The 11,849-nt window shown below is 40.9% G+C and overlaps 3 protein-coding genes across 7 annotated transcripts; all 3 read right to left on the bottom strand.

The window, feature by feature from the left end:
* Nucleotides 1-405: 405 nt before the first annotated feature.
* Nucleotides 406-3,151, bottom strand: LOC117931597 (transcription factor bHLH67-like). Of its 2 annotated transcripts, none has more exons than XM_034852583.1 (4): nt 2,657-3,151; nt 1,561-2,265; nt 1,000-1,434; nt 406-871 (listed from the first exon to the last, which is right to left on the bottom strand). In XM_034852583.1, exons 2-4 carry the CDS (start codon nt 2,122-2,124, stop codon nt 785-787), a joined length of 1,086 nt encoding a protein of 361 aa, XP_034708474.1. In that variant the 5' UTR covers nt 2,125-2,265; nt 2,657-3,151; the 3' UTR covers nt 406-784. The 2 variants fall into 2 exon arrangements, with proteins under 2 accessions (XP_034708474.1, XP_034708473.1); XM_034852582.1 differs by having other exon boundaries at nt 2,661-3,151.
* A 2,045-nt stretch (nt 3,152-5,196) lies between these two features.
* LOC117932647 (metal tolerance protein 1) lies at nt 5,197-7,861 on the bottom strand. 4 transcript variants are annotated; one of them, XM_034853925.1, is made up of 2 exons: nt 7,670-7,861; nt 5,197-6,700 (listed from the first exon to the last, which is right to left on the bottom strand). In XM_034853925.1, the coding sequence occupies exons 1-2, from the start codon at nt 7,685-7,687 to the stop codon at nt 5,483-5,485; spliced, it is 1,236 nt and encodes a 411-aa protein (XP_034709816.1). In that variant the 5' UTR covers nt 7,688-7,861; the 3' UTR covers nt 5,197-5,482. The 4 variants fall into 4 exon arrangements, with proteins under 4 accessions (XP_034709816.1, XP_034709818.1, XP_034709817.1 ...); XM_034853927.1 differs by having other exon boundaries at nt 7,646-7,860; XM_034853926.1 differs by lacking the exon at nt 7,670-7,861 and adding an exon at nt 7,429-7,634.
* A 2,798-nt stretch (nt 7,862-10,659) lies between these two features.
* On the bottom strand, nt 10,660-11,729 carry LOC117932139 (NDR1/HIN1-like protein 1). The gene has a single exon (XM_034853217.1). The coding sequence runs from the start codon at nt 11,465-11,467 to the stop codon at nt 10,859-10,861; it is 609 nt and encodes a 202-aa protein (XP_034709108.1). The 5' UTR covers nt 11,468-11,729; the 3' UTR covers nt 10,660-10,858.
* Nucleotides 11,730-11,849: the final 120 nt, after the last annotated feature.

Here is an 11,849-nt window from a genome sequence, read left to right as displayed (position 1 = left end):
ACTAGGGACTGAGGACTGGGGACTGGGGACTGGGACTTGTCACTGATCAGTCTTTTGTGTAGCTTGCCTCAAATTCTCTACAGTGCCATGCATACCCACTTCCACAGGCCACGTCCTGATTTTAAGGCACTTGACTCCTGTCCGTTGGACCCATTAGAAATTTAATGATTTCAGGTTGGACCCCATTACAAAAGAAATCCCTTTTCTTGCTACCACTTGAACATTTGCAGAAAATTTATTTGGGAAGAAGTCGAATATGAGATGGAAGTTTGGTGTACTTAAAAAGATGATGTTGTTTGGTACATGGGTGGTTCCCTTGGGCCTGAAAGTGAAACCTCAATGGAGTGTGGATGGCCCACTTTGGTTGCAGAGAAAAGAAGGAAGGCGAGAGGACATAGAATGTGATACAGCAAACCTCTAAAGAACTGAGGACAGCCCAAAGTCAATTTAAAAAGCGAAGCATCATTCCTGAGTAATGATGAGATTAGAAGAAAACTCAAACAAGTGGACCCCCAGCTGCACCAACAGCCCATCCCCAAAAGTTAAAAGAAAAACAATGTCCAAAGAGTAAAAAAAGAAAAAAAAAAATATTAGTTGTGAGTTAAGCAGTAGACATCATCTGCATTCTGGACTGCTTATCACAACTACAAGGCATGGATGCAGACAATAGTAGGGAGTGCGCACTCTTCCCCATCCCCTCATTTTTTCTGTTCACTCTCCAAAAAAATATATATTTAATATGTGCTGCTTGCTGAGCTTGCTCACCCCTTGAATCTTTGACCCATCAGCTGCTGCCATTGATGAAGCTGAATACTTGATGGACTGCTGCTGCTACCTCATCTGCTGAACCTAGCTTGCAGTCGTCTTCTATCTGCATTTCCACAGCGAAAAAACACGAAATAAATCAAAACAAAAAAGATTGAAAAGAATTCACTTCTGGGTTGCTTGAATTCCTCGCCGAAAACCAAAGGAAAATCATGGTAGTCATGGTTTACTCACCTTGAGATTGAAGGAGTAAAGGACTGTGCTTTGTAATGAGGTGATGTTGAGGTGCAACACTGTTAGACTGAGATCTTCAAGGGCTACAATGGCCTTAAGCAACTGGCCGGGCCTTCTTGGGCACTGAATTTTCAAATTCACATGCGTTTGAATGACGGTGACTTCTATGTCCGCCGCTGCAGACTTGTTGTCCGCTGTGAATGTGAATTCTTCGCTCCTTCCTCCCTCGGCAGAATTGCTTTCGTCTGGAGCAAATCTGTGTTGGGTGCATAACCCTTTGGACGCAATTTTTGGGGAGGATGAGGAGGAGTTTGTGGAGGCGTCACCGCCTTCTTCACTTCTCCTCATTCTTTTTTGGGCTTGTAGGGATTCAAGCAGTTGTTCAAGCTCTTTCACAAAGTCGATTGCACCCCCAATAATGGACGCTTGGTCACCCTTTAATGGCAAAAACAAAATATAAATTCCAAACCTTTCAAACGAAAAGATTGAAAATTTCATTGATTGAAATGGAACAGATGCTCAATCCAACTCAAAGAGGATACCAAATATTTGGAGAATTACCCTTTGAATGTAGGAGGTCGGCATGAGGGAGCGGAGGGCGTTGAGATGGTCGTTCATTTGGCGTCTCCGGTTGCGTTCGACGGCAATGTGGGTCATACGCTGGCTCTCCACCTCTTCCTTGTTCTTCGTCGGCCGCGTTCTCTTTCGCTTTCTTCTTTCCCGGGTGATGGGTGGGGATTTGGACAAGTGGGCCTGTTTTTGCCTGGTTTGTGGCTGAACCCACGCCGGGGAAGAGCCTGAATTTGTGTCTAAGCAACCATTCTCTGCTGAGTTGGGTTGGTCCTGGTTGCACTCGGAGCTTGTACCCTCGAGACATGGAGTTGAATGCTGGTGATGTTGAGGCTCCTTGGTCTCGGATTTGACTGGAGAATGCATCTCCAATATGTCGTGGGTGATGCAGCTTTCAAGCTCCCGTGCCTGAATCCGAGAGTCCAACTCAGTCAAGTGGGTCATCCCCCAAGGCTTCTTTTGGTGCTGTAATCTCAAAAGTGCCTGAAAGTTTGGTTCTGTAAAGGGTGAAAATGGTGGAGATTCCACGCTTTGTAACATCTGAAGAAACGGCATTCTGTCCTCTAAACTAGGAGTTGAAAAAAGTGCTTGTTCTTCCTCAGATCTCTGGCTCTCTGTGCTGAGCAATGGCCCGTAACCCAACTCCAAACTACTTCCGTGTTCCAAACCCTCCACATCCAAATGCTCCCCAAAGAACTGCAACAAAATTGAAGAGAAACCCAGAGAGAAAACATGTGAAAAAAGAGAGAAAATAAGGAAAAATCTGAATTCACAGCAGTCTTTATCCCTTAAATCCGATAAAAGAAACAAGAAACAGAAAATCACTGTCATGGGTTGGGTAGGTGGTTTGGATGCAACGGGGAGAAAAAGAAAAGAGAAAAAAGGAATAAAAATGGAATAAGAATAGAATGTTGAGAAAAAAGGAGCAGAGCAGAAGTTGGTGTTTCCAGAAAAATAACACAAAGCATTGAATGCAAGCATTGTGGGAAGTAAATGCAGTCCATTTTGTTGAATCTAGAGAAGGGATTGAAGAGAAAAAGCGTAAGAGGAGAGGGAATGGAGAGGAGAGTACGAATGTGAAACTAACATACACAGGGATTCATGGGTCCTTGAAGCCTCTCCATCAAAGCTGAGCAGTTGGAGAAGTGGGTACAAATAGCAGTGAAATTAATTCCCTACTTGCTCGTCCCTCTCACCAATGCCTTAAATTCTCTGGGTGTGTCTCTCACTCCCGGTTACGGGTTACCAACATTCCTCCATTGTGATACCAACAAAACAAACAGTAATAAATGAAGGAAACCACAGTGATGCATAACGAGACCCCATCTACACAGCCTGCAACATATTCCTTTCTTTCTGCTTCTAGGGATACTCTTAAATAGAAAACATTAATTACTTCGAAATACTCAAGGAGAGAGGGCAATGGGGTTAGGATGGATTAACAATGGTGAAGAAAATGGAAAATAGAATAGGATGTGGTGAGAAACGAAGGGTGGAAAATACCCAACTAAGTTAGAAGATATAACAGATGTATTTCGGGAGTGCTGAGAGAGTTGGTGGGAGAGGAACAGAGAGAGAGAGAGAGAGAGAGAGAGAAGAAGAGGTTGTCTGGTTTCCAAGGTCCCAAGCATTATTGGCGTGACAGATTTGTCCACCAGCGGGGACAGACAGTTGTGGGGACTCCCCCCCAAATCCTATACCAAGATTAGCTTTGGAAAGTCCTTGTATGGATTGTGTCACTCCTCCATCTCTCCGTCTCCCACCATTGCTCATCACTCCTAACACCCTCATTTTTTACCCAATTGGCACTAAATTTGATATCAAAACCATGTTATATCACACATAAAAACATTCAACACATAGAGAACCCTATCATCTCATTCTATGCTTAAAAACTTGGAATGAAGCTTTAGAACCTTTGTCTTTATCTGTATTTGACATTCCCATAGTGTACAATTCCTGCATTTAATGTACCCATAGGATCTCCTTCAACTGTTGGGAGCTGTGTGGTGGTGGTACTGCTGCATTTCTCAATGACTTATCTTTTATTTTTGGGGCCCCTGGGGAAAATTTTAATACTCGATGGAGTTTTGATTATTTGAAATCATTGAGACCTTCTATGAATACTTTTGGAGGATATTCCAAGACAATGATACCCCTTTCTAATGGAATCTTCAATTACTTTCTAACCCTTTTACTTGACTATAATACTTTTTTTATTTCATTGTTTTGGGGAATGTAGAGCTGTCATTTGTTGACTTCAATGTTGAGTATGAAGGTGTTTGATAAATTGTAAGTGTGCAATGCTCAGCTGAGAACTGTTGCTTATCCTATTCTGCACACTGGGTAGTGTTAGTGGGTATCCCAGTAGCCCTGCAAGAAGAGGCCTTTTAACCAAAATAAAGCCACGGGAAAGCTTTTCTGGCTTCTCCTCATGGTCCATGGAGGAAGGCTTATTGTACTGTCTATCATAGCGCCAGAGAGGCGAATAATTTTGTGTAAAGACTGCCTTCCTGCCAATGAAATAGCCCAACTAAAGACACAACCTGTAGGCTTCACAAGATGGGGTGGAAATGGTGTGAAATTATTTTGATTATCAAGGCTCAATCAAGCTAATTGAATCTCAAATTCTGAGAGGCACAACCCTTTTTTTCCCCTTGGTGTTGCTATCAGGCCATCGTCGATGCCACCTGAACCATAACCATAGGCGTGTCTTATAAGGCGACCCCTCCATGGTAACCATCTCACCATGTGGTGCTCCCTTCCTTTCTACATCATGGACAGCGTTTGAGTCATTGGTCATCCGCCCATTTTAATAATTGAAGATGGCAAAGGTGTTGCTATTTGTATGTATATGTGTGTGTTCACACAAGGAAATCAGAAAGAGACAGATGGGAGACACATATTTCACCCTACAGACAAGGTCATTCCAGTTCAAACCCCCTGCTCGAAGACACCAATCTCATTTGATAAGTTTTTTAAGAATCTTATCCGTTCAAACTGTGGCCTCAATTTCCCATCTTTTAAAACTACCACACAACCAGAGCCGTTCTCTAAAACTGCAACGCATACATCCTAGCAAAATAGCATTAAAACTCTTTAGTTTTAGGAGATCAGCAAGTTTGCAGTCCATTTAACTCATGTGGACACCATTAAGAAAAGCCCTGAAAAGCTCTAGCATTGCAGGACCAAAGGCCAGGAACCTTATCCCCATCTCACAAGGAGCAGCTTCTCTTAAGCTGGCCCCTCTCCAGCTTCCTCTGGTCATCAACATAGTGCCACGTCAAGGGTGATGTTTTCATTCATGGGAAAAAAACGTAAAACAGTACTAGAGTATTCACATGTTTTTGCTTATTGGGTTAGATTGTGACTGCCCAACCCACCATTCCACCACCGTATGCACAGTTGCTGTTAGTCAGCAGCAACCAAAGGGATGTTGCCCAGCGAGGAGCCGAAAACCATCTCATGCGCGTTTTGGAGGCTCAATGCTAGGCCCCCTCTCAGCATAATGATGGCTGTAGTTAAAGCCATTATAACTTTCACACCATGACAATGGCTTCTCCCTATAAAAAGAATGATGCAGACAATCATGTATGGTAACTTGGATGAAATGAAGCAAAGGAAAAATTCTAAGAAACTGAAGATTCCATTGAGATTGTACCAATACAGAACCTGGAAACAAGGATGCCATGGGAGGAAGGAGGATTACATATAAGTTGTAAGCCTGGAAGCTACGAAATTGACGCCAATATCGGCCAATCTGCCTCACAATATCAATTTTAATATTCAAAATTGGCGCATGGAAACAGTTTGTGCAATTAAGAAAAAGAAAAAGATAGTTCTAGGAGTAGGAGCAAAAGCTCCCCAGATACAAACCAAGGATACTTCCTATTGCCCTTTTGTTCTGAGGACTTCATTCACGCTCTATCTGTATAGTTACATGACTGATGTTATACTCCCTTCTAATATAATTTATTACATTGTCCAGCACCATGTCTGTATTTGCTTCGGGCCTGACTTTGACATGGCAAGCCAACAGGACCTTTCCCACCGTGATGGCCCATATATGCAGTTCATGAACGGCCACCACTTCATCCATCTCACACAACCCCTTCTCAAGCATTGTTGCATCAATCTCTCTTGGTGTGCTCTCCATCAAGACTTCGAGTATGCTCCGCAGCATTTTGATTGTTGTTCCCAAAACGATAACAGAAAAGATAAGAGTGCAGATTAAGTCAACTATCTTCCAATCAGGTTTAATCCATATGATTGCCCCTCCAATCATTACCCCGATGCTCTGAATGGAGTCCCCAAGAACATGGAGATAAGCTCCCTGTACATTGATGTTCCTCCCCCTCTTCTCTTCATTCTTGCATTCTGGTTGATTTCCTTCTTGCGAAGAATTCTTCAGCAGCGGCTCAGAAGGATCCTCATGAGTATGATGGTGCTCATCATCTTTTGAGTGATGCTCATGATGATGATGATGGTGTGTGGTAATCTTCATTCCATGGCTGTGTCCATGACCATGATCATGATCATTATGGCTATGGCCATGATCATGACCATGCCCACCATGAGCATGGTCATGACCCAACAAGAAAGCCATCATGATATTCACAACCAGACCAAAAGTAGCAACAAGAAACATTAGAAAGCCATTGACCTCACCTGTGTCATGAATGAGTCTAACAATGGCTTCATAAACCAAAATTCCTGCAAGTAGCCATATCATCTGGATGGAAACTAGGGCACCAAGAATCTCCACCCTAAAAAATCCATAAGACTGACGAGGAGTGGCTTCCCATCCTGTTGCCCAGAGTGAAAACAAGGAGATAGCAAAAGCTGCAACATCTGAAAGCAAATGTGCTGCATCAGTTAATATTGCAAGACTGTTGGCCTTGATGCCACCAGCAACTTCAACACTCATGAAGATGGCACATAGTATAACCGCAATTAAAAGCTTGCGCATGGAAGCTGATCGCTCTTTGGCATCCTTGGAGCTTGATCCAGAATCTGAGAACCCACAGGGCGCTTCCCCACAAATTTTGCTTGCTCCCGTGCTCCTTCCTCCAGCAGGAACATCACCACTTATCTCTATAATCTGTGAATGTTGCGGATTTTGCGCTTCCATCTGGTGGTAACAGGAACAACACAAAACAACAATCATAATTGCACTCTTAAGGGTAAATCTATGCATACTACAATGTAAAAAATAATTGTGTCATTGATAAGAAACAAAGCATATTACAATTATGATATCAAATATTGGCATGTTATGATAGGATCAAAGTTCTAAGAAGGGGAAGTCATGCCACACCTCTCCTAAGGAGGCCCAACTGCATAGACACCTTAACTACACTGAACAAGACGCCAGCAGTAGATGAGTGGATGCCACTTAAATAAACGATAAAGAACAATTACAGACAAAAACATTAGGCAATTGAACTGATTACAGAATCCGGATATGCCTTTTCCATCATACCCAGTCAACCCAATTAGGTAAACCACACAACTGTCTCTTCAAGTAATGAAGAACAGCAATGGGCATATCAGGGTTTGTAGCTGCCCCATCTCAAAAGTTTGAAATGAATGAATTTGTCAAACCGTGTGAAGAATATATTACAGTAAAGACACCAAAACCCAAATCCCTAACTTGAACACCACATTGCTCCCAATTCTAAAAAATCATAATATTCAATTTTCAAATCCAAACAAATCGAACTCTATCCATCAAACATTCAATAATAATTCCATCATTAGCAAAGAAATAGATTTAAATGATGAACAGACCATGATTCCTGAAATGAAATGGGGACAAGAGAAAAAACAACTCTACCTAAAATAGAGAAATGTACTTACCTGGGTTTCTGGGTTTCTGCCTAATTTCCAGATAAACCAAATTCAAAACCCTATCAAAATCATCCTAAAACTACCATATCCACCAGCCCATGTTAGAATATTCGCATATAGTTGATTCCATAGATCCCCAAACAAAAAAAAAACAAAAGCAAAGTGCTAAAAGGCATGGTAAGCATACGAGGAGATCAAATGATAAAAGGGGGTTGAAGGGACTTGCAGTTTAATATTAGCATGAGGCTACCTCTGAGGTTATGGTCATCTTGCTCCAACTTCAATGGAGGATTCAGAAGTGCGCATGAATGATTGCAGTTGGGTGGGGCTTTTTGATTTGGAACTTGGGTTGGACGAGTCAACCAGGGAATTGAACAGAATTGATGAGGATAAGAAAGTAAATTGATTCCATGCTGATGGAGACTATACTAAAGCCTGGAGCTCATGAGTGGGAAAGAGATTATTGATTAAAGAAGTGTCAAAAACAATTGATAAAAGGGACAGGCACTTGGAAAAATCCAACTACAAATTGTCAGATCCGGCTGCCCACTTCGCTGTTTCTATAATTGGCTATTGTGCAGTGACGAATCTGTCCATGCTCATTCCATGCGGCACAACCATTCTCTATTTCATGTTTTCAAAAGTAATTAATAGAAGACAACAAAAGCTCATCGTCATTGATGATTTTAGCCATTTATTTAGAGGGATCAAGGCAATCAATTTGAGCTCATTGACGTCTCTTGTGATTTGGATTGTATGCATTTAATCAAGCATCTCAATTGGGTCAAAAATTTAAGGGGAAAGTTGACTATTGTATTGAAAATTTTGCTGTATATTATGTTCTGTCACCATTACTTGCAAACATGGTAGCGGTTTTGTCTTCCATGGGGCACTATTCAAATCCCTTGCCTCTTGTCTGGCCAAGGCTTCTACCTAATTAAATCCATGAGAGAGGAATACTCTGCTCCAATTATTGGTAGATTAGTTAAATCAATATAGGAGTGTCAAGCTTTCTAGAAGTGGGACTAGGATATAACTTTTATCGGGTCGATTATCAATTCAATTTTAATCCAAATTATAAAATAATTAGTTCAAAGTCAATCCAACCTAAGTCAAGATAATTAAAACATATTTGATTTTTTCTATTCAATCGAAAAACAAACATCACCTTAATTTAATACTTTTTAATTTATTTATTTATTTATATCATAATTTAAATGATAAATGAGATAAAAGTTTCAAAATAATAATAAAATTTGATATTTTAAAAAAAAAAAATTAAAATAAATAAAAATGAATATTGTTATGTAAGATAAGATCAACATAAATATTACCAAAATATTAAATCACGGGATATTAACATGGATTGTCGAAACCTCATCTAAGCCCAACCTAAATTAATTTTAAGTTAGAAAAAATTTAATCCCAAATCTTAACTTCGATTGTTTAAACCTTATCTAAGCCTAACTCTAAGTTGATTTTAAATTGAAAAAATTCAATCCAAAGCCATTACAACCTTTGCAGCCCTATCCAAAAATGGGGTCGACGACATTGATGCCCATTCCAAATGCACGAAGCGTGGTTACCTTCTCAGGGAACTTCCATGTGAAGGCAGTATTGCCTTCAGGCTCGTAGAATCCAGCCCATTTTTCATCTTCAAATGCACCAATTTGTCACCTTCCATGGCAAGCTGACCATGATTTGTCACAACTCTATACTTCTCATAGAGTTTGGCCACGTATCCAATGACTGGGCAGCAGAATGAAAGACATTTTAATTAGAGGGCTCTGATGGTCCTTTTTGAGACATTAATTCAAAATGATTCCTTGTTTTCTGCCATGGCTGCATGGCCTAAACCAATGGCCCGCACGTAAGAGAGAAGAAGAGACCACCAAAGCATGGAAGAACTATTGTTAATGGTAAAGGCGGAAAGAAGAAAATTGCTTGCTCACCTTTTGTTACGAAAGATTGACTTACAAGCTCGATCGTCGATGGTAAATATAATGATCGGGTATTTTAGATTACGTTAAAAATTATAGTTTGAAAAGTCTTCTTTTGAATAATGGTTGAAAAGTAGTGATTAGAGAACACATGTTAATTTAAAACATTTTTTGAAATATTTTTTTTGACTTAAAAATTATTGTAAATATTTGAGATAGTAGAAAGATAACTCCTAAATTTATTATACTTGTAAATAGGATATGGTGTGAGGGTTGGTTTTAAAAAAGTAGAATAACGTGTGATAGTAAATCTTAACTTAACTAATTTATTTAGAATTAGGCGTTATACTAAAAAAAAATTTAGGATGTTTTGATTGATTTTCAGTGTGGATAGAAGTAACCCTTCCTATCAAACCCTTGAGCAGGGTCACGAGTTGTGGGTTGCCCAGGAACATGACAGTAAAGAATCAATGTCCTTATCTGTCACGGAAAGTAATGCAAAGAGGTGAATCTGATTCCCACTTACATCCACTTGACATTGAGATTAGAGCTGTGGGATCCAGGCATGCGATGCCCAAAATCCAGGGCTTCAAATCCCACTACTTTATCAATTGATCTTATTCATTACTTAAAAACAAGAATGGGATCCTTAAAGCACTAATCCTTCAGTAAAAAAAAAACATATCTCAACTTCTTTGTTAAAGGAGAAGGATCAGAAGAAATGTGGTTAAGCTATACAGCCCTTCAAGGAGATGGTAGTGGTGGGCACAAGCAAACAAATGGTGGGGCATCAGGACTTTGGCTTTTTATTATCTTACCAAGGAATCACCATTATTACCAATCTCAATATTCCATCCTCATCCAACAAAGACCCTACAACCAGTATACTAGATATGAGATATCACCACTATCAAATTTTGACTTCCCTGCAAATACTTTCAGGCAGAGGAAAATGGCAGTTTGGAGGAACTTATTCTACATAAAGGAAAAGGCAAAGGTGCAATGCATATGGCAAATGGGTTGTTCCTTTTTCTATTCTTCTTTTTCCTTTCTCCATACTGGTTTAAAATTGATTGCCAAATGGTGGGGTAATAGGCTGCATGCAGAGCCAGACGTGTCAATGTGGATGCCCTGTAGCCAAGACAGAAACAAAGCCAAAAAGGAAAACAAAAAAAGAAATTAGAACCGACAATTACTTTAATGAATAAACTACCAAAGATGAGCTAAAATAAGGAAGAAAAAGGGAGGGAGGATGACGAGGGAAGAACAGAGCATATCAGGAAAGAAGAAGGAGAAGAAGAGGAAGAAGAGGAAGAAGAGACCCTTTATTATCCATATTGCCATGCACATGAACACATGCTCCTCTGAGTTTGAACTTTTTCTGATTATCTACCTTTCAGTGTTACAGATAAAAGGGGCAAAAGTTTACAAAATGAAAACAACTACACTTACAAAAAAAAAAAGGAAGAAGACACTTAGAAGGAAAAAGCTTTGTAACTTCATATATCAACATTGCACAGCGGAGATCCAAGCATAGGAACTTGACCCACAACTCCTTTCTTCAGACCCACCAACACATCACATTTGACATAGACCCCATAATGCATGCTCCAGAAGGCTCCGGCCTTCCACTTCAGTCTCCCTAACAGCACCAACCTCAACCCCATCACCCCATACGCCTCATCCATCACCAACCCATTTGCCACCTCCAACGACACTGGCACCGCCTCGCCACCCAGCACCGGCGACAGCGCCACCGTGCTGTGCTTCCGGTGGTACAGAGGCGGCAGTATGGCCGGCGGCGTGATGGCCTGGTTCCGGTACGACACGAACGCCGAAAGCCTGTCGTAGTATATGGAGACTCGCTTGTTGGGGTTCCGCGTGACGATGGTGAACTGCATGTTGGTGGAGATGAGTGGAGGGGATGTGGTGTTGAGGTCGTAGATGGCGACGCCCATCACCGTGAACTGTGGTTCCTGGGGACGATACACCAGCCACACCACCAGAGCTGTGATGCCTGCTAAAAGGAGGAGGATGAAGATGAAGGTGCAACAGGCTCGCCGTGGGTCCTTGGGTCTGTAGGGGCTAGACGGGCTTTCTTTACTCATTTTGGTCTGGGTGGTCTGGGTTTGAGTCTCTTCTGCTGTTGTGTGCTCCACTGATATGAAAATGAGATCAGACCAGAGGATTTATATAGCAAAAGGGGTTACAGAAAAGGTTCAGTGGGTGGTGATCGTGGCGAGTGACTGTGAGAAAAGGCTGAATAAGAAGAAGAATCAGTGAGACAAATGGAACAAAAAAGCAAAGAAAAGGAAAGAAGAATTAGGTCTCTCTAAATTAAAGTGGGGTTTTTTTTTCTCTCTCTTTCCCTCTTTCCCTCTTTTCTCTTCTTTTAATTTTTTTTTCCTGTTACTTTTTCTTTTCCACGTATTGCGAAAAGGATGAGAAGAAGGAAAAGAAAATGCATGTTGAACATTATACTAAACAGGT

The sequence above is a fragment of the Vitis riparia genome, chromosome 15, assembly GCF_004353265.1.
Source record: "Vitis riparia cultivar Riparia Gloire de Montpellier isolate 1030 chromosome 15, EGFV_Vit.rip_1.0, whole genome shotgun sequence".
Taxonomy (NCBI): domain Eukaryota; kingdom Viridiplantae; phylum Streptophyta; class Magnoliopsida; order Vitales; family Vitaceae; genus Vitis; species Vitis riparia.
This window is presented reverse-complemented; position numbering and strand designations above follow the sequence as displayed.